We start from the raw sequence: 23,407 nt of genomic DNA on the forward strand, positions 1-23,407 counted from the left end.
TAACCACGTGTCATTACCACAATGAAAACACATGCAATTTACAAATTAGTATGAAAACACAATGGTTTCTAAAATTATGCTATGACAGCACAGAGTTATTAGTATAATATATTAAATAAATACAGTCTTATATTAATAATCTAAATAATCCAAATCATAGTTAGGGAATGCAAAGAAAATGAAAACTGGAGACATGTTGGCTGCCCATTTTTTCTAATAATTTTTTTTTTTTAGTCATTTTGCCCAAATAATTAGATTTCTTTTACTCCGCAAATGACTGGTAGAACCATTTTGTTTTTTTTCGTTTTTAATCAGAGCATGACAATTATCTACTGTGTCACTTATTTTTAAATTTTGTGTGCGTGTGTGTTTTGTCTCTGAGAATATAAGCTCTTTTAGAGAAACCCAACATGTCCATGGAGGTGAATATTTGTTTGATACAAACTGTAAGCCAGGCCTTTTACAGTTAATTTTCACAATAACTCTGTAATGTAATTTTTATTCACCCCATCTACAGATATGTAGACCAAGTCTCAGAGAGGACATATACTTTGACCAAAGTCACATAATCAGTAAATGGTAGAGTCGGCCCTCATGTTTTTACCACAACCTTTTCCCTTTCACAGATACGGATTAGTGCCTTTCTATGTGCCAGGCACTGGTAGGCACTGGATTTCCTTTCCTTATTATACCTGGCGTTATATTGTATACGAAGACACATTTAATATTTTCCTGTTGAATGAATGGATGCAGGAAAGAAAATGCTTCTAAATGTCAATTTGTATTATAAACTGAAGCACCAACTTCTGGGACAGATTCAGAGTAGTAGTTCTTGTATGCAGTCCCAGGATATGAGCCAATTTAGAAAAGGGAAACTTGGATTTGGATCCCTGCCCTGCCTCTAACTAGCTGTGTGATTTGAGGTAAGTCACTCAGTGTCTCTGGACCTTGGTTTTCTCCTCTGTAGAACGAGGAGGAGTGCGGTTTTTTTCATACACTATTCTTTTAAACAAATTTGGAATATTATAGAGGCTAGTGATTTTTAGTGATTATCTGAAGTATCCAAAGGAGAAAAGATAGAGTTGATATTGCCAAAGTCGATCAATTGGCTAATACCTATCAGTAATTAATCATTTGTACCTATTAATATTTCTGTTTTAAACCTAAATATGCAGAGCTTAGGACTCTTTTTTTCTTTCACAGGAACTTAAATAAAGCCTTCCGGCTAAATTGTAGATGATGAGAATAATAAAGAAGCCCAGTTTATAAGAAGTATCATTTGTTCAGAAGCACTTTTGTACTTATGCTCCTTTAACACCCACAGAAAGCACTAAAAGTGAGAAAAAGTGTGCTCAAAAAGCTGAATGAAAACTGATATCGATATTATGTTATTAATTTAGAGTTGCAGCTTTACTTTGTTTATTCACAAATTTGCTAGGTAAAATAGGATCCCAGCAAAAAATCAATTTCTTTGTCACACTATAATAAAAATCTAGATACATGTAACTTTATATATAACACATATATAGTATGTTACATAATTACATATATGGACAAAATCCTATAAAAATGGTGATGTACTAAAAAAAAAAAAAAAACCCTACTAGATATCCATAATGAAAGTCTTTAAATTGTATTGCAAGCGAGTAATGTCAGAGGAGTATGATAACACTAAATATTTATTTCCATTTTACTACCATACTTTACCACTTGTAAAATGTACATTTTGGGGGACATTTTTAGCATCTCTGAAATAAGGATGTGTCTTTTAATAGTGTGTCATCGTAAACCATTTGGAGCAATTTTTCATTGCTTAGTGGTTTATAAAATACTCATACATTTTAAAATCAATGGTGTCTTAGATTTGATGAAATACAGTATGTAAAAATACTATTTTAAAGTAGCCCTGCCTTAAAAATTATATATATACATATACACCTGTGGTTACTTCTACCAAAGCTGTGATATTGATTTTTCAGTCAAATACACGTATCAAAGGCGGAAGAATGGAGCCTTTATTTATTAAACCCTAAGAAGGAATCACGTGTAAAGCCTTAGAGATGTCTAGGTGTATGTATTGTCTCAGTTTTCAAATCTTCCCCATCCCCAACTAAGAAAACATGTGAAGACTCATCAGACATTTAAAAAACAAAGTGTAAAATGCACTGGCTAAAATCTTTAACACAGATTAGTATGCAATTTCTCTGTTTCTTTCTTAGTCGACTCGGCTACATTCTATTAGCCAAACACATTTTAAGAAATGTGAAAGACATCCACTTTAAACTTGACTTCTCTGAGTGGGTATCTAAAAGACGTCCAGGCCACAGCGCCTCAGTCCATCATCACTTGGTTCTCACCTACGTTTCAGGAGACCACTAAAGTCAAGTTCCCCTGCATCGTCTTGACCTTCACCACTGTCATTAACAAAAGAAAAGCAAATCTGGGTTTAATGCTGAGACACATACATAACAATTTCCCCCAAACACTACGTATATAACGCATATGCAATTTTGGACCAGCACACAAGTCATGGCACTAAATCAACACAGACGATTCCTTTTCACACAAGTGACATTTGAAGTTTTTGGAGCATGTACTTGTGGAAAAGTAAACAGGAGGAGCTGGTGTTCCTCTCCGACTTCAGAAGACACGTTTTTTATAGATTGCATATATAAAACTGCTTGGATTTGTGTTAAAACTGAGTAACACAAATGCACTTAAGGCAAGCAACACAAAGTACTTTGTTTTTGCAAGTTGCGGGCTCCAGAAACATCCCTGTGTAAAAAGCAAAGGACTTTTGCTGATCTCTGTTATTCAGTTGAGACAGAGATTGGCTTGGTTCTGCCTTATAGGACAAAGTGTACCAATGTCAAATATATAAGTACAAAGCCTTATATTCCAAAGGTAACCTCTTTGTGTCCAAGAATAGATAGATAATAGTGAGACCAACATAACATAAAAATGGAGCTAGCACAGAGCTTTTTAAAAAGATGCATTCCTTTCTGTTTCAAAGGGAAATCATTATAATCTTTTAATGTTCTTATTAATGTTTATACCTTTTAAAATTTATTTTCAAAAAAAACTGTCTGAATTGTTAATGAACCCTTCACTGGTGGTTTTGAAAAGTGCTTTATTTTCTATAGAGAAATGCATCTTAAACTAGGCATGCAGCCACCTTTGTGATTTATATGAACTCTAAACGGAAGCTGTGGAGCTAACATTTAAAGGACACTGCAGATTTACTTACACGTTTAATTTTTTTTTAATGAAGATTTTGTTTCCTGCTCTTTACAAATGTTAGTGTGGTTTCTAAGAAAAGAGTCTGTGGGTTAAAAAACAGTGTGTGTAACACATAAGGTTATAAGAATTGAACTCAAATCCTGTATTTAAAATGTTTTTAATAGCAGGTATTGGAGAGGCCTTTTGAATTAAACACACAGCCCCTCTTCTATTCTTGTATATGCTGTGAGCATAGTTTTAGACCCAGGCATTTGCTGAGTGTGGGGTGAAGAAAAGTAATAGGATTTGAAAGTTATGACCTTTCCTTAAAATTAAAAATAATTAGGAAATAATTAAAAATCAATTGACTGGTAAAGTAATATGAGCTGTCTTTTAAAAATAATTAAGATTTTGTTCTAGTCACAATTTTTTGAGGGAAATGTGCCTTTTATTAACAGACTGAATCCTCGTGTTAATTTAAGTGATTTTCCTTATTGAACAAAACCCAGTATGGATTCAGTCTTCAGAAGAACAAAACCATTGCTTTCATTAAACAATTTATATCATGGAAGAACTAAATACAGAGAGTAAAATAATGGCAATAAGGGACTTGTTACATTTCTTAAAAACCAGGAAAAAATTTCATTTTTCTTCTTCAATCCCCTGATCATTCAGCCTTAGCAGTTGCAAAATAAGTCAAGTAGGCATCTATCTCTTGCCTTTCTACAATATTTTTTATTCCAGCCAACTCAGTGCTAACTGCCATAAATACCTACTTAATAATTTTCTAGGCACAAGATTTAATAGCTCCATAAGTGATTTCTCAGTGAAAAGCAATATAAATAAAACTTTTCTGACTTAACAGCTGTCATATAAAATATGTATCTTCATCTATCTTGTGTGGTCATTAGGCAGAAAATAATGTAATTGAGAAAGTCACATACAAATAGACTCAAAGTACCTCCTTATAAGGCACTGTGAAACCTTCAAAAATGAAAGCTTCACTATAGCAAGAATAATCTAAAAAATCATTTTTTTTTTTTTTATATTCTTGATTTGGCATTAAACATAAGGTTTTTCTAGCCATACCAACTTTTGGACAAATGGTTTGTTTAACTGCAGTGAAAAGTGTTATTTGGAATTCAGAGTGTGGAAGAAGGGAAATGAAAATCCTTCACTATCCTGTTATATAAAAGCTATCTAGATGCCCCTTTTGAAGTTACCTTCTCTTGAAAGCAGATCTGATGTCAATGTTTGGAGTTGTCTCGGTGGATTCTTTGAAAGGAAAGAAAACCATAAATAAATACCTATGAAGACTGCAGCTTTGTGTTCAGTTTATAGGCCGTGGGGGTTCCTCAGAAGGAATACCAGCTGAAGGGGGGAGGTGGCTTTCCTCCTCGATGACTGAGCTGCTAAGGCATCATCACAACCCCAGTCTCCCACAAAATCTATAAAAGGGACCTTAGGGCTCACCTTTTCCAGGTGTTGTCCAACCTATCTGCCTGTTAGAATCACCTGAGGGGCTTATAAAATATTCAGCTTCCTTATTCTCCTTGTTGGACATTTTGATTTGCCCAGAAATCATTTTGATGGGTGCCCAGAAATCAGTATTCTTAAGAGTCCTCCAGGTGATTTTCAGAGATGCCCAGACAGGTTGAAGAACAGCTGCTCAAGGCCAGATTCCTACTGAATGCAGAAATCTTGACAGCACCTTGGTCCGTGATCATCCAGCCTTGGCCTGGCATCTCTAGTGATGGGGATCTCCAACCTTCCCAGGTTGTCTACATAGCCTTAATGAAAGAGCTCTTTTAATGCTAAGACCAAATTTGCCTTCTCATAATTTCCACCCTTTGATTCTAATATAATTCTAATCTACTCTAAACATTTTTAGAGTACATGGAAAAGGGCCTTCTCCCTCTTCTACCCACACGTTCAAGCTGGATAGGACATGGTTTCTGGACTCTTTATCTTCCTGGTTACCCAACTCCAGAAGGGACCCAGACTGAGGTATGGTGCCCACGACCAAAGACATCACCCCAAATGTGGAACAAGTAGTATGTTGTAGAAAGTAGTATCATTTCCTCCATCTAGATCCCATGCCACTTGTAATAGCCCCATTTAAAATTACACTAGCTTTGTGTTTTGCAGCTATAACACACTGGATTCTTCCTAAGTTTATGATCTTGAACTACTTCCAAGTCAACTTTCCCTTTTGTATTCTTATAAAAGTTTTTTTTTTTCCTTTCAACCTAAACGCACCTTATTGTATTTATCCCTATTAAACGCACTCTGGGAAGTACATAGATCATATGGATGGAGAACTTCCATATCTGAGATTAGTTCTTATAAGAGAAATTCTCCCTTCTACCTGGGTATCCTGACATCCTCATCCCATTTTACCTTATCCGCAGACTTGAGTGGGAATATGTGGACTCAATGAAACAGATACATTCAATAGTAACAACAAAAACAAAATGGTGCTACTCCCTCAGCTGGGAGACTGTATGACTATCAACAGCACTGACAAGAGATATTTACCAGTAAAATTCCCTAAGTTTTATTTTTAAATTGTCCCACGACAATTTAATTCACCTGGCTTACTGAGACTACCACAATCAGAAACACACATAATTGTAAAAGGTCTCCTCCCACCAAAAAAAAAAAAAATCTCATGGTTTTAGATGACCTTCTTCTCCATCTTCTCTCAGCTCATAAAAGTCACATAAAAAAGAGGGAAAGAAGGCGCTCTTACCATGCACTTCAAGGTCGAATGAACAGCTGTCAAACTTATCCTTATAGGTGACCTCGCATCTGTAGTTTCCTGCATAGTTCTCTTTGGCCTGGATGATCTGCATCTCAAATGTGTACACCTGCAATGAAATACACCCAGGCATAATTCACACTTGCCCTACACACTGAAAGAAGCCCCCAAAACCTGTAGACTGTAGAGTCAGTTCTAACTTATATTGACCCTGTAGGACAGAGTAGAACTGCCCCGTAGGGTTTCCAAGGAGTGGCTGGTGGATTTGAACTGCCGACCTTTGGGTTAGCAGCCTGAGCTCTTAACCACTGCTCTACTATCCCATTGCAATTATTTTTTTCAAATTCCTCAGCATTGGCTTTAAAGATGTGCCTATCTGGGATGGCAGTACAACATTCTCAATATAGAAGGGAGAGCCACCAGGCACAGCAGAGTGACCATATCAGAGTGTAGAGACTAGGAATGGTAACACCAGAGAATTTTCTGGGACCGAAATCTCTCAAAGCTGGACCTGAAAATGACCTTTCTACCCACACAGAAAGCATGAGCTAACTGATCCCCTATGCTGGGAGCTCATGGACCATACCCGACTGTGCCTTTCAAAAGTTTCCTTCAGTTGGAGATGCTTCCCAGCTTTGCTAGCCAGGTCCATCCATTTCCCTTTGAACCATTTGATAGTGGGTTTTCTAAGAAGATCTTCAGCCTTGACTTTGGCTATAAAGGTAATAGTCTCACCTAGAAAAAAACACAAGTGATTCAGGCTGGTTTAAAATGTGTCATTCTTGTTGCTCCTACCTGGAAAGAAATTATGCAGGATGGCACTGCATGGACTATGATGTGACTGATGCCCCCTGGAGTTGTGCTGTGAAATGACCTTGATATTTTTTTTTATGCTAGAGGTTCTTAGGATAACCCAACCTGTTCTGCATTTGAGGTTTATGAAGCAGAAAAAGAACAATGGGACACCAATGGATATAATGTTTATGTTTGGATTAAAATATATGTAATGTATGTATGTATACATATATATATATTTCAAAAAGAAACAAACCATTGCTGTCAAGTCGATTCTGACTCATGGTGACACCATGTGTTTCAGAGTAGAACTGCACAGACGGTTTTCAATGGCCGTGAACTTTTAGAAGTAGATTTCCTGGCCTTTCTCCTGAGGTGCCTCTGGGTAGCTTTGAACCACTAACTCTTTCAGTTAGCAGCGGAGCACTTAACCTTTTGCCCCTCCCAGGGACTCCTTATATATATGTACTTTTTTATATATCATTTATCAATGAAATGAAGTGAAGAAAATGAAATATATGTGAATGTATCTTTTTTCCGCCCTTTTTATTTGGTGTGGTGATGGGAAACCTGGAATTATAGGAATAGGCCTAATTGAAGCTGCTCATTTTGCAGTACCCCTGCCTATCTGTTTGTATTGACTAATTAAACACCGCTGTTTTTTTTTTTTGCCAGCCCGGCATTTCAGTGTCTTCCAGGAACGCAGGAGAGCAAACGTCTCCACTCACATACACTGTGCTCCTACATTTCAGACCCGAAAGAAGAAATTCCGGAATGTATTCAGCTGTGCCTGCTAATTGCTATACTGTTTGGTAAATGTCAAAGGTGAGCTCTGATCACAATACAGGAAGTCCCCAACTTATGACGGCCTTCCATTCTGACGACTCTGTCGTAAGTCGGTTCTATTATAAGTCGAATACCTCATCTTTTTTTTTTTAATTTTCACTATTATTGCCTTTTATTATCAATATCTTTATAAATCCAGCAGTAAATCATAAAATTGAACATCTACGAGTGAACGTCAGAGAATAATATCAGCAAATTATGAGTTACAACATATTACTAACGATAAGATGCACGAAAAACAAAGCTGAACAGTCTTAAGCGCGGTTTGTTGTAAGTTGAATATGTCCTAAGTTAGGGATTGCCTATATATCCCTATAAAAATTTAACTGAAATTTCTGGGCACACCCCCACTTAGGACCTTTGTGCCTGTCCCTGGTGTGAGCCTCCCACGTCTGTGGCTCCATCCACACCCTTCCCCCTCCAGGCCCCTCTCTAGCTCACCACCCTGTTTATTTCCTCTATAACTTACGGCTTTTGCCATTATTTAATTTTTATTGTCTGCTCTTCCCATTGGATGTAAGTTTCGAGTGCTCACACTCCTATACTCAGTGTTTAGCACAGCGGCTAAAACACAGGTGTGTAATCACGATTGGTTGACTGAATATCTCAAAAGTTGAACCATCTCTCTGACTAGCTGCATCTGAAAAAAGGAAAAAAAACCAAACCCAGTGCCATCCAGTCAATTCCGACTCATAGCAACCCTATAGGACAGAGTAGAACTGCCCCATAGAGTTTTCAAGGAGTGCCTGGTGGACTTGAACTGCTGACCCTTTGGTTAGCGGCCATAGCACTTAACCACTAGGCCACCAGGGTTTTCCATTATGATCTAGCGTGTGTGCAGATCTGTCGCCATCTTGTGGAATGAGGTGTGCCCTCATGACAGCAAATGCTAGCTCAGAGCTTTATGATCTGCCAGACACTGCTTAAAGTACTTCACAGATTAATCTTATCATTATCTCCATTTTACAGATGGGCAAACCGAGACATAGAGAGGTTAAGCCATTTACCTGAGGACAAAAGCTAGTAAGAAAGAGAACCAAGATTTGAACCCAAGCAGCTTGGCTGCAAGGTCCAGGTACTCAGCTACTACGCTGGGCTGCCTAGATGTGCTAAAGGTCATAAAAAAGCAGGATTTAGTATATCCATACGATGGCATATTATTCAGCCATAAAAAAGGAATCAAGTACTGATATATGCTACAATATGGATGAACCTCAGAAACATTATGCCAAGTGAAAGAAGCCAGAGCAAATGAACATGTACCGTATGATTCCACTTATCTGAAATATCCAGGTTAGTTAAATCCATAGAGACAGAAAGCAGATTAGTGGTTGCCAGAGGCGGAAGGGTAGAGAGGAATGGGGAGTGACTGCTAATAGGTATGGGGTTTCCTTTTGGGGTGATTAAAATGTTTCGGAACTAGATAGGGGTGATGGCTGCACAATATGAGGAATGTACCAAAGGCCATTGAATCGTACATTTTACAAGAGTTCGTTTTCTGCGATGTGAATTTAGGATTTAAACTGAAGGCAGGATTTAATGCTAGGACTCACCAACTTTCACTTCTCCTGACTGGGGTTTTTCAATGAACAGGGTAGACAACTGAGAATTGGCATTCTGCTTGTCTTGTTCCTCGGTGACAGGCGATTCCCCTATAGACCATTCTAATGAGAGAAAGGAAATGGGTCATTTCAGGGCCTCATTCTTCTTAGGCAGACTTACCTGGGTTTGGAGTTCTCATCAACACTGAAGCTTTTCTTGGTCTAATAAAACTGGATAAGTGTAACATCATTCTTTCTGTCCCTGCTCTTCCCCCTCCCAGCAGCCATCATAGAGAGTGACAGATTTCCATTCTTATGGGGACATCTCTTTCATGGTGGGGGTAAATAATGCTTTCTAGTTCCTAGAAATAGTGAAGCTTTTCAGGTAAAGTGTTTCTCTGTCTTTATTGACAGCACTGTTTCCTTTGCTGGTTTCTCCATCCTGCCTGTTCCCTAGCAGATAAATTATGGTAGTAAGTTAAAGCTGAATTCTCAGCGCTTTTCCAGGTTTTCCTGGCTTCTACATGTGTTTCCAGATGTGACTATAAGGCCACAACTATACAACAGAATTGAAAAAGGCTAAAAGGATGGGTCAGGTTGATTATTTAGACTGGAATTACTGAGCCAGGCTGGTATTTCTCGACTCCTTGCTCCCACATGATTAGACAATTCTGTTATGGTTGTATAGATGTGGCCATAGTTTGACAAATAATCCACAAATAATGACCTGCAGGTACAAATTTCCAGAGTACTGGGAGTGTCCTGAAAGTGGAAAAAAATCCAAACAAACAAAAAAAAAAAGAAAAGAAAAATAAACTGAAGTTTTCCCATGAAGAGAGAGCACTAGAAAGGAAGTTTATTTTGCAATTTTTTGGTTTATACTCCAGGTGCTTGGCTGGTTTTAAGCGGCAATAAACTCCAATGAGCAGGGGAGGAGAGAGAACTGTTGATATTTCCTTTGTCTCTAAGAGCTGAATGTAGAAAAGTTTAGTTTCAGCAATTAAATAGCTGGAAAGAAAAAATGCATGGGTCACGAACTTTTGTTAATGTTTCTTGAATAGAAGAAAAGTGTACATTTAATTATTTTAGTCTTCAAGTCTCAATCATGCTTGGTATTTCTACCCACCAGAGACCATTTTTTTCCACAATGAAGTTATGCAGCCTTGTCACATGATTACACAATTTTTTTTAATACTCAAGTTAATGTTAGTATTTTATGTTGTGTGTGTCTATGATATTAACAGTGATAGTGAATAGTGGCCACTCAACTTCGAAACATGAGGAAGGAATTTTTGTTGTTTTATTCACTTCCATACCTATGCCTAGCCTATAAAAAGCACGTAGTAGGATCAGAGTAGGCCCTTAGCACCTAGTTGCTGAATGAATGAATGAATAGCCTCACAGAATTGTAGCTACAGCTGACAGGATGCATATGAAAGTGTTTTGCCAAGTGTATGCTACCACAAAAGTGTGGATTGCTATCTAACTCCAGTACATTCCAGGAATGGAGATTTTAAAAGTCTCTTGATCTCTGTGTATTTCCTAAAGGTTAAAAATGATAGCTACATGATTAAAAAAAAAAAAAAAAAGTCTGTGGTAATAAGGTACATTGTTGTTAGCTGCCCTCAAGTTGCCCCTGACTCAGAAGGACCCCATCCATAGAGTTTTCATTGGTTGATTTTAAAAAGTGGATCCCCAGGCCTTTCATCCTGGTTTGTCATAATCTAGAAGCTCTGCTGAAACCTGTCCAGTATCACAGCAACACACGCAGGCCTCCTACTGACAGATGAACAGTGGCTGCACTTGAGGCGCACTGGTGCCATCAAGTTGGTCCTGGCTTGTAGTGACCCTATGCACAACAGAATGAAACACTGCCTGGTCCTGTGCCATCATCACAATCATTGCCATGTTTGAGGCCACTGTTGCAGCCACTGTATCATTCCATCTCATCAAGGGTCTTCCTCTTTTTCACTGACTCTCTACTAAGCATGATGTTCTTCTCCAGGGACTGATCCTTCCTGACAAAATGTCCAAAGTATGTGAGATGAAGTCTCACCGTCCATGCTTCTAAGAAGCATTCTGGCTGTACTTCCTCCAAGACAGATTTGTTCATTCTTCTGGCAATCTATGGTATATCCAGTGTTCTTTGCCAACACCAGAGTTCAAAGGCATCAATTCTTCAGTCTTCAGTATTCATTGTCCAGCTTTTGCATGCATATGAAAAAAAAAAAAAAGGCGACTGAAAATACCATGGCTTGGGTCAGGCACACCTTAGTCCCCAAGGTGACATCTTTGCTTTTTAACACTTTCAGGAGGTCTTTTGCAGCAGATTTGCCCGATGCAACACGTCATTTGATTTCTTGACTGCTGCTTCCATGGGTGTTGGCTGTGGATCCAAGTAAAATGAAATCCTTAACAATGTCAACCTTTTCTCCGTTTATCATTATGTTGCTTATTGGCCCGGTTTTGAGGATTTTTGTTTTCTTTACATTAAAATGTAATCCATCTGAAGATTATAGTCTTTGATCTTCATCAGTAAGTGCTTCAAGTTCTCTTTGTTTCAGCAAGCAAGGTTGTTTCATCTGCATAAACATCTTTCTGGTATTCTCTGCTTTCAGCCAAGACCCATCTGACACCAGCAATGATACCCCTCATTCTATGTCCTCTTCTGAGTCTGGCTTGAATTTCTGGCAGTTCCCTGTCAATGTACTGCTGCAATCATTTTTTGAATTATCTTCACCACAATTTTACTTGCATCTGATGTATTAATGATCTTGGTCATTAATTTCTGCATTCGGTTGGATCACTTTTCTTTGAAACAGGCACATATATGGATCTCTTCCAGTCAGCTGGGCAGGTAGCTGTCTGTCAAATTTCTTTGCATAGATGAATGAGCATTTCCAGCATTGCATCCATTTGTTGAGACATCTCAATTGGTATTCCATCAATTCCTGGAGCCTTGTTTTTCGTCAAAGCCTTCAGTGCAGCTTGGACTTCTTCCTTCGAAACCATTGGTTCCTGATCATATGCTACCTCCTCAAATGGTTGACCATCAACCAATTCTTTTGGGTACAGTGACTCTGTGTATTCCTTCCATCCTGTTTTGTTCAATATTTTGCTCATAGAATCCTTCCGTATTACAACTTGAGGCTTGAAATTTTTTTCTTAAAAAATGAGGCTGTATTAGCCTAGATCCCTAGATCTATAAGAGGGCAGATTCCTGAAATTTTTGTGTATGTGTGTATCATGCAAAATTAATTTCTCAATACATTAGTTTTCTCGTAAGTGGAAATAGAGTGAAAGATGGCTATGAAAGCTACAAACTGAATAAGAATTAGAATCAATGCAGTTTCAAGAAAGGAGGCCATTAGTGGTTGTATTAAGATGGAGTTGGGATGCCTTGCTCCAGGAGTGTGCTCACCTGAATCTTTTCTCTCCAGGGCCCGACTACCCACACCTGAAAGGAAAGTGTGATTTGATTGATTCAAGGGAGGGCGAAGATGGAATGCTGGCTTCAATGTCCTTGGATACCCCAAACCCTGTCTCTTCTGGTAATAGGGAGGAAAAAAAACTAGAAGTTGGCTTGGATGGTAAATCAGTGGAGCTTCCTCTATGAAAACACCTATAAAATGAGTCTTATTTAAAAACAATGGTTAAAAAAAAAAAAATCTAAATATTTAAATTTATAGCACAGGGAAAAAGGATATATAGCTGGAAATGGAACAGGAATATATTTTTGCCCCTAAAATTCATACCAATTTACCAACTTAATTTATTTCACAAAGGAAACCTCCTTGTTCTGTTTCTCATGTAAAACAAAAAAAATTGTCATTGAAGCCAACATTTTCCTCTTGGTTCTGGCACAGGCAAAACCCGGTGCCTCAGCTCTGCTCACTGGCTCAGCCAGGTGACCTGACTTTTCTTTTCCTTTACTGTGAATTATAATACATTTAAAAATTAAGAAAGGAGTTGGTATCATCCTAACCTGGTGGCAAGGCGCTAGGCGTGGTGGCTTCCTCTTCATCTGAAACAATAAAGAGTAGCGAAAAAGTTAAGGAGAAAAAGACTTCATCCAGAGTAACCTGGAAAAGGAGAACTCTGAAAAATAAGAAGAGGAACTACACAAAACAGTTTACACCAATGAGGTAGCCTTAGAAGACTTGGTGCCTGAAAGGTTAAAATTGAGAACTGGGTGAGAGAGTTGGGTAAACCAAATGAAACTGTAGATTAAAAAATAGAATGCTAGCCATCTGTAGATTAAGGAAAAAAAAGTAATACCTAAAAATCCAACCTTGATGAAATCAATGGCTGAGGTGGTTTTCAAGCTCTTATTTTGTTGTTCAAGTAAATGACAAACGTTATTCGTATACCACACTCATTTGGACACAGGCATAAAAGCATACATGTGCTGTTTTAGAAATCTTTCCTCCCAAATAAGCCTCAGGATAACCCCCTCTTCTAAGTTTAGGAAACAAAAGTCAAGATTAACTAATATAAACCAATTTATTATACTAGTTTGCAAGTAATTATTTTAGGAAATTTGCAATCTTTTGCCAATATTATATTGGTATTGGCCAACACTGGATGATTTTTTAATGTTTACCCATGTTCATTTATAAAATTCAAAATATGCCTTGTAGCGTTTATCTGCATAGACGCTGAAAATTCCTCTTTTAAAAAGTCTCTGATCTTCAAAGTGTCTTTACCATTTAGATGTTTAAATAGACTTTTAAACACAGACCTCTGCTCCTCCCTTCCCAAAGCATGAAGACAAGTGTTTGTGCAAATACTAATAATCTCTGTACTTGAAATATTAGAATAATTATGGATTTAAAAATACAAATCCAATGACTATATGAAAGTGGATACAGGAAATACTTGTACATGAATGTTACTTAAAAAGAGATTTTCTAAAAATTCATGACAAGGAGATAAAATAGTGTGTTTTTGAATAATCTATTAAAATGTGTATTACAAATATTAATTACTGATCTGAAATTTCTTTTTCAAAATTGTCAACCAGCAATACGCTTTATTAATTTTTAACAAAATAACTAACGTAATTCGTAGGAAATATGTCGTATCTTCAGAACCAAAGAGGTGATTCACTGGGTATTGTGGGACCTGACATTATTCAGACGATGCTTTCTGTGGTCAAAGAAGCTCGCGGACAACTCTAGGCTGAGTAAAGCTAAATGCTTGTAAGTGTACGTGTGTGCATGCACGTATGTGTGTATATACACGTTTATATACTGGAGGACACCTCAAAGCCTTCAGTGGGCTAATACACACTGTGACTGGGGTGTGGAGATAAGAAATCATACAGTAGTTAGCATTTCCCACTTGTAGTTCAATTTTGAATCTTTTTTACCTGGAGTAGCCACTAATGTTCCACAAGATCATACAGTTGGGAAAGTATAGGTATTTCTGAGCTATTTTTTGGTAATATTATTTTCCATAAATTTAATTCAGTACTTAGTACTTTCTTCTTATAACCTATTCACAGGTTTTATATACTGACATAGGCAAAGAATCTTGATTTTTAAGACCTGTAAAAATTAATGAAAATGAAGCTTTAAAATTCAATGAAGCCCTAGCAAGGTGCATCCTTTATTATACATAAATTAAAAACCAGGACCACTTTGATTCAAATGAACACTTCCTTTTATACAGATTTTGTTGTTCGTTTGCTTTATGCACTGTACATAATTGTTTAGAATGCAAAGTTATTGAGAAAAGAGTACTCATACATTTAAATAAAATGAAAATAAAGGAAGATAATCCATTTTCTAAGCGCAGTTTTGATGGGTGAGTTGTTTCAAAGTCTACTAAATATTAAGACTATATGGAGAACATGCACAATTATTTTAGATTATTAAGGAACCATATATTCAAGGAGTGCTTCAAAGTATCATGAAATGCTGTTCCTTTAAGTGACCCCAAATTACTTCCAAATAGCAGTTACTTCTTCATTGGCAAAATTTGATTCGTTGCATAGAAATTTTCAAATTTTAGAAAGTGCTAGAATATGTAATTGACAAGAGCAAACGTTACTGTTTCACTTTTTTTTTTAAGTAGTTTTAGTCCTGACATTCCTTTATATTTTGGGAAATGTAGTTAAGATGTTGGGATTCTGACCTTAAATTCTTGCAAAGTTGCCAGAAGAACTGGATGGTACCCGGCTATCATTACTGAATGTTTTGATCAAAAATTCTACATAAGAATCCTGATCAAAAGGGGGGATATATAGAACAGAATTTTAAATTCTCAAAGAACCCGGACTTTCTGGAGCCCTTGAGACTGGATGACCCTCTGCCACCTACCTCTGTCACCAAAACTATTGCCCTAAGATAATCTTTAAACATGAAGCCAAAATTATCTACTGAAGTCATCTTTAAACCAAACAATAGTTTAACTTAATTAGTAAAGCATGTTCCCCTTGAGTTTTGTGCTCTTTTAAAGAATTATCTATATGTGATCAAACTGACAACAGCAACTTGAAAGATCAGATAGAAAATTTAGGGGGCAGTGAGTTTATGTTAATGGCGGTGGAATAATTTGGAAAAGGAGAGTGAGAATGGTTGCACTTGAAGAATGTAATCAATATCACTGAATTGTACATGTAGAAATTGTGTTAAATTGGTGTGTTTCCATATTTTCACTAAAAATAAATAAACAAAAACAAAGTGCTCAAAAAAAAAATCTTGCAAAGTTACGTGGTTGAATTGGATGAAACTGAAATGTTTAATTTTTCTTATTTACCATAGTAAGATAGATTCTATTGCTATAAGGGAAATTTGAACATACAAATCCTTCTGGTTATGTTCAGTTAATAAGGCCTGGCATCACACAAAGAACGTTTCCAAACAAAACAAACAAAAAATGCAATATGAATGTCACATTTTCTTTTTTCTACTTAAAAGCGCCTGTGAGGATGAGGGTAAGAGCTTTTGACTCTTTGTAATACAACACACAGGAAGACCACAGACTGAAAGCTACAGGGTTATCTCCTGTAGCTACATAGAAGGGCAATTCTATGTCTTCAAGTCATGGGAAAACAGCATTTGTAAAACTGTAAAAAGGATTCTCTTAAACAACTGAAGTTCCCAGAGAAGAACGCCTGGAAAGTAGAGAAAGAACTTCGTCTCATGTTACAAGGCTGGGATTTTAGGAGGGTACACATGAAATCTGGAATGCAAGTGAGAGCCTTGCTGGGGAATAAAAAGAACCCCAGAGACTGAGGAATGTGTACGTTGTTAGAATCCTCCAAACTCTCTTGGGCATAAAATGACTTCTACCTATGGTTGATTTAAATCGCCTCTTTAAAGTTAAATTTTTAAGTAGTGTAAACTTGGGACAATTATAGAGATTTTAGAACAAAAACTAAAAGCATGTAAAATTCAAATGTATGTGACTGTAAACAAACCTCGGCTAAATACTGATATGATACTTGGATTTAGACAAACTTATTAATTCCTCAAGCAGAGTAAGCAGTTGTCGTAAATACTGGAGTATGTGACCAAAACAACAACAACATACAGAAGGTAACAACAACATATATTTGTAACAACAGTTAACATTAATTCATGTTTTGAGGCATTTGATTAATTTGTCATATTTCCTTAATGAGACGACACCTGCCTCACATTCTGATGCTTCTGAAATCAGGATTCATCTTATAATATATATGCATATTCAGTGAGTACTTTAAATTACAAGTACTTTCCACCCAAAAATCTATTATTAAATCAATCTTGCATTTCGTAATTGGTTGTGTCTTAGAATTGAAAAGCATGGTGGTATTAACTTTTCACAAAGTCAAAAGTTAACTTGTAAAGTTCATTACAAAGAACACATGTAATTAGAATATATAGGTAAAGCCTGGAGATATTTTAGTAGATGGCTGATCGACTGAAACCTAAAGGGAAAATTGCATAAAAATATTTCAGCTTGCTAGTGAAAAGCACTAGGACAATTTTATCACAGATGTAAAGAGACCTAAATGAAGAAAAAAAAAATGTTAAATCATTTTTAAAATAAAAAAATGTTAAATCATTTTTTTTTTGCATAAAAAAAAATCACAACATTCAGGAAGAGATATACTGGAACTTCTGCTGATTTTCTTCCTACATTCATTTGGCCAACCACTTTCATGCCAAAAGGATTCTCTGCATCTCAAGTTACATGAGATCTTTAATATGCACTGGGTGCATTCAGGACAGTTATCTGGTATGTTAATATGCTATCTACACCCTTAGAAAAAGAAAGTAAGCTTTTACTCTCCTTGCAGCAATTAACTAAAGCAGTTATTTTTCTGGAAGAAAAATATAAATAGGTTGTAACTGTCCTGATTGGGCTTACCAAAAAATAGAAACACTAACGAGAGGTGAAAATAATTTTAAAAATATGTATCGGAATTTAGGCATCAAAGTGAATACTAACCTTCAAAGCAGTCTCTTGAGTCTAACACTGCTGCCACATTTGGAACCACCCACGGGACCAGTTTTGGAATTGCCCTCAGGGCTACTTGTTAAGGCACAGAAAAGCTCATTACCTTCTGCTCATACCTATGATTTTTGTTGACCAAGAAAAGACGTCTGATCCCATTTGATCACCTAACTTCTTCTCTACACGTAGCCCACTGTGACTCTTGTCTGCCTCCCAAACTGAAACCTGCCTCCCCTTGGTAATGGCTGTTCTCCCCTCTAGAATGTAAGTTGGCTATAGGAGGGCAGGACTTTGGTTCACCACTGTGTCCCCCGTGCTTAGAACCATGCCTGGCACTCAGCTGACACTCGGTAAATGCTTGCTGAATAAATGGATATCAGAATGCGAGGTGGATATTTGACCCTACTGAGGGTATGGAGAGTCCATACTTTGCATACCATTCATTTGCTACATGTAATTATCTGGAAGAATTTCAAGCCACAGCAGCATTATTTGTACAAGGGCATTGCCTCCCAGTTTGATCACTCTGAAAATGATTTGCACTTTAATTTCCAGTTTGCTGTTTGGTTGAACACGTTACTGTCATCTCTATCGTATGGATTCCAGGAGACTGCGTGGGTGCCAGGACAAAGTAGGCAGTATTAGGAAACAAGATAGCTGGATGGACAACCATTCCAAAGGAAAACAAGTAAACAAAACAAATAACAATAAAACTCCTTCCTGTAATGTGTGGCTAATTGCCTCCATGAACAACTGCCTCCTTTGCCATGAGGCCTGAAGAACTAGATGGTGCCTGGCTACCATTACTGAAAATTTTGATCAAAGATTCAATAGAAGAATTCTGATCAAAAGGGAGAAAATTCAGAAAAGAATTTCAGATTTCCATGGAATCAAAATTTTCTGGAGCCACAGAGGCTGGATGAACCCCTGAATCTTTGTCCTGAGATAATATTTAAACCTTAAATCTTAAGCCAAAAATATCCCCTGAAGTTGTCTTAAAACTAAATAGTAGTTTAGCTTAACTACTAAAGAACATATTCCAGGAGCAATGTGCTCTTTTAGGAATTATCTATATGTGATGGAATTGACAAGAGCAACTCAAAAGTTTAGAGAACTTAGAGGGCAGTGAGTTTATGTTATGGGGGAGGGTGAGAATAGTTGCATGACCTGAAGGATATAATCAATGTCACTGAATTGTACATGTAGAAATTGTTGGGAAAATGAAGTGGAAAAAAGAAATGAGTAGCATGAAGCAGAGCTTTGTAGTCATGGGATAGTCCTGTATCTTGATTGCAGTGCCAGTTACATGAATCTACCTACACATGTGAGAAAATAACATAACCTATTCATATTGTATCAACATCAATTTCCTGAGTTTGATATTGTACCATAATTTGTGAGATGTAAACATTGGGGGGAACTGGGTAAAGGGATACAAGGAACGTCTTTGTACTATCTTTGCAACTTTCTATGAATTTATAATTATTTCAAAATTAAAACAACAACAACAAAAAAGAAACAAAAAAACTCCTTCCTGGGAAATCATTTGATTCCAGACAGAGCCTCTTTGTAAATCTGAAAAAGTTGGCAAATTTAATCACAAACATGCCTTATGCAATTGATACAGGAACCAGATATCTCTCTGACGCTACAAAATTTCTTTGACCATTTCAACACTGTCACAGAACGACTCCAGTTGATTTGGGAACAATTTAGGCTACATCTCCTTGAACAATGGTCTTAAGAGTGACAGTTACGGAGTCATTAACTGAATATACTTCAGCTTATTAGGTAGAAGACTAAATAAAGTGCTGAAGATGTACCAATACACAGGCATGACCATTTTCAATAGCTTTAAGTGAGTTGGTCTTAGGGTAGAAATCATTCTTCAGCTCTGAGGATGAGCACTCAGAATGCACAGCGCTGGTGCCTCTTTCTGTACCCTTGTTGACTCAGAGTACACATAGGATGTCCATTCTCCTGCCCAGAAAACATGCTGAATGGAAATAAAAATCTGTTGAGTTTACCATTACACGGTCAGCAGCTAAGCCAGCGTGGAAATTCAGTTGTTCGTTCATTCTACAAGTATTTATTGAGAAGATTGCGGTGTGCAGCTCTCTGCCAGACGCTGGAAGGAATGAGATGAGGGGATGCAAGCGGTGTTAGGACATGGTGCCTGGCTGTCAAAAAGCTTATAACCTGGCAGGGAAAGAATTCAAACATAAATACGTGATTAAGTGGAGAAAAGGGGGATTGAGTGACAGAGGCAATAGGTTCAAAAGAAATTAGGAGAAGGAAGGAGAGATGAAAGTGAGCTAGAAAGATGCACCAAGGAGTGAAATCTGAGTTGGATGGTTAAAAAAAAAAAAGGTAGACTAAGAGTCGGAGGTGAGGGGAGGACATGAGAGGACATTCTAGTCATTGCTGGAGGCGAGGTCTGTCACATCAGTCAATCCAATCCACATCCATGGACGGCTTCTTCCTCAACTGTGGATACAGATGTAGCAATAATTATTGCATCTACCTTTTGCTTAAGTATTTTCTTTGAAATTTCCATGTCCTTGGTGAAAGTGAGTAATAACTGAAGAAGACTTTATATTTAAAAATAACTTCCACTGACCTACCTTCTTTATTTAAAGATGTCATTTTCCATTCCTAAATTGTTTTGCTTCCTAGGTATGTAGGACAAATATATATATGGCAGCTCATGTACGTGGCAGCGGTATGTGGCCATGGCCTTGCTTAACTTCTGCAAGTGTTAGGAAAAAAAATGCTACAGGATGCCGTAGTCATTTGGCCTTGCTTTCATCGCACTAAGTTCTCAGTAAAGAAAAGAGTTTGTGTTTGCTGGCTGGTTGATGGATTGGTTGGTTTTAATTTATAGAAAGGCATTTTCTCATTTAAGCATACAGATATAATATGGTGATTTTTCAGATTAAGGTTCAAGCACAGGCTTTGTTTAAACTTTGACAGCTTGCCTTCTAGGATTACATCATCTGCTCTATTGGTTGAGCCTTACAGCCTGGTCCAAGCACCTTTCCAAATTTGGAAACAGAGGTGTGTGCCATGAGCCTTGTAGAGAATAATGTTACAAAAACTTCAGCCAGGATGTCCCAAGCCTCCTTGAACTCATCTCATGGGAGGAGTTCTAGGAGTTTGCACTATCTCTGTTCCATAAGCAAATAACCTTCAGACTGTGGCTCACGTGGTCAGGATTAGTATTCATGTTACTATCCATGGGAGCCACCGAAGGTCAAGGACAAAGTGGATGTGCTAACATTATCTGCTCATTTATGAGAGTGTAAATTCAAGTTAGCAGAAAAAAAGTGATCCAAAGTACTGAAAGAAAGAAAAAAAGTATTTTACTAATGTACAGGAGACAACAATACATAGGAATTAGGTAAAGAAATATGACATAGTAAGAAAAAGAGGTATTTAACATGCTTTTCCGTGATGTCCAGAAAAATGAGACATTTCTTAGGGTAGTCAGGAAATAATTGGTTATTCCAAAATCTAAACTATGTTATTCATTACCCAAATAAAAAGCAAACTTTTACAAATGATAATACATACATTTAGAGTTTATCAAATCTACTCTCTGTGAAAACTTTCTGTTGTGCCTTGGTTTAAGATAGATGGTTGGTCACGGCAATAACTTCCCTCCACAGGGAGACAAAGGAATTAGTATTTCATTGATTCAGAGCAGTACATGATAAAGATTATTAAATTTCTGAAACTAGACTATCTCCATATAAAGTTAAAATAGAATAATATTACAAAAACAAATGAGTTTTCAATTCAACCAGGAGCAACACGATGTTTGCTTAAAGTTATATTAACAAGCTGTATAAATCATATAAATCCACATGAATACATAGTATTACAAAATGAAATGCTAGCCTTCCAAATTGCTGGTGAAACTTGGAACAATTCCAATAGTAATGTGAAACATTACATTTAATTAAAAAAAAAAAAAAACTGGGTGATCCAGATTAATTTTCCAAATTGATGTAATTCCAAGGAGATCAGGTATTTCTCTCCCTTAGGGTGCACATTGAAACTTGGAAACTATCAATTAGCTTGCTGGCTTCTCAGCAAGTGCTTGTGATGTTTTCATCATTGTTGTTGTTTTTCTTTTAAGAAAAGCATGTACTGGAAATTTATCAAAGCACCAGTTCTCATTACACTGATTAGGTCCTGCAGATAAGATGCAAGAGCTTGAAATCACACTGGTGAAAGACAATGCAGAGAGATTCCTTGGGGGCCTCATAACAATCCTTATTGACCTCTTACTGCTTGATTCAGCCTCACTCTCCCTCCCTCCAACTTACCTTTTACCGGTCCGGTTCCAGCCTCCTTCTCTTTTTTTGGTTCTGCGTGGAAAGTACAAGTACATTTTTGAAAGTGTCTTAAAGAAAACATTTTATTATGTGATGAGCAATTGGGGTGAGGGGAGATGGAGGAAGTTAATGGCAACAAATCATATATGATGCTACATACTCAGTTATTATGCTGCTTCTAAATTATGAATTTGAGAATCCTAACTTAGAGCCATATTAAACTTGAATTATGTCCCCCCTCAAATGTATCAATTTGGCTGGGCCATGATTCCAGTATTGTGCCATTTTCCTGTACGTTGTTAAATCCTGCCTCTATGATGTTAATGAGAGAGGATGGGTGATAGCTGTGTTAGTGAGGCAGGACTCAATCTACAAGATTGGACTGTGTTTTGAGGCAATCTCTTGAGATAAAAAAGAAAGAAGTGAGCAGAGAGACAGGGGGACTTCATACCACCAAGAAAGCGGTGCCGGGAACAGAGTACATCCTTTGAACGCAGGGTCCCTGTGCAGAGAAATTCCTAGTCTGGGGAAGATTGGTAAGAATGCCCACAGAGGGAGAAAGCCTTCTGCTGGAGCTGACACCCTGAATTTGGACTTTGAGCCTACTTTACTGTGAGAAAATAAACTTCTCTTTGTTAAAGCCATCCACTTGTGGTAGTCTGTTATAGTAGCACTAGACTGACTAAGACAGAATTTGGTACCGAGAGTGGGGTGCTGCTCTAACAGATACCTAAAATGTGGAAGTGGTTTTGAAACTGTGAATGGATACAGAACCAGCAGCAGTAGAGAACCTGCAGCGACAGAGAAGCAGCAGCAGTAGAGAACCAACAGTAGCAGAACCAGTAGACCAGCGAGAGACAGCGCTGAAGAAGACCCACGGAGCAAGACAGCTGAGTGCCTGTGCTCAGAAGGCTTTCTGGCAGAGTGGCAGTTATGGGTGGAGCTACAGAGCTTTGAAACACTTGCCCCAGCACGGCAGATGCAGGTGTGAGGCCTGAAGCTGAAAAGACAAGTAACACAAGAAGCCGAGCTGACTCAGTCTCAAAAGGTACGGCCGTGACCTCAGGGGTTTCAGAGTGTGGAACCATGTCCTCTGGTATTTCTAAAGGTAGAGTTGCCACTGAGATGGAAGAGGAGAATGGCGTGCCTAAAGCTGAGAGGCCTCCACTCAGAAGCTGGAGAGTGTGGCCAATACCTACAGTCTGGAGGGCGGGGCCATTGTGTAAATTGTTTCAGAGAACAGAGAATTATTTTCAAAGCTTTGAGGGCTAATGTAATGTGTTCTGCTGACTTGCTTGATTCCTGTTATCCTTTCTTTCCCTCCAGTTTCTCCCATTTGTAATGGAAATGTCTACCTTGTGCCTGTTCTACCATTGTACCTTTGGAAGCAAATAACCTGTATTTTATATTTCACAGATGAAGAGGAATTTTTGGATTTTGGACTTAGAGTTAAGACT

The 23,407-nt window shown here is 37.5% G+C and overlaps 1 protein-coding gene across 1 annotated transcript in view; it reads right to left on the reverse strand.

Annotated features, from left to right (window-relative positions):
* Positions 1-22,006, reverse strand: part of MYBPC1 (myosin binding protein C1) — a 69,447-nt gene extending 47,441 nt beyond the window's left edge. The window contains exons 1-8 of the mRNA XM_064285121.1: positions 21,942-22,006; positions 13,148-13,260; positions 12,584-12,619; positions 9,175-9,285; positions 6,567-6,715; positions 5,972-6,089; positions 4,443-4,494; positions 2,358-2,414 (exon numbers count right to left, since the gene is read on the reverse strand). Coding sequence (XP_064141191.1) covers positions 2,358-2,414; positions 4,443-4,494; positions 5,972-6,089; positions 6,567-6,715; positions 9,175-9,285; positions 12,584-12,619; positions 13,148-13,260; positions 21,942-22,006 — 701 coding nt within the window. The remainder of the gene's footprint in view (positions 1-2,357; positions 2,415-4,442; positions 4,495-5,971; positions 6,090-6,566; positions 6,716-9,174; positions 9,286-12,583; positions 12,620-13,147; positions 13,261-21,941) is intronic.
* Positions 22,007-23,407: the final 1,401 nt, after the last annotated feature.

The sequence above is a fragment of the Loxodonta africana genome, chromosome 4, assembly GCF_030014295.1.
Source record: "Loxodonta africana isolate mLoxAfr1 chromosome 4, mLoxAfr1.hap2, whole genome shotgun sequence".
Taxonomy (NCBI): domain Eukaryota; kingdom Metazoa; phylum Chordata; class Mammalia; order Proboscidea; family Elephantidae; genus Loxodonta; species Loxodonta africana.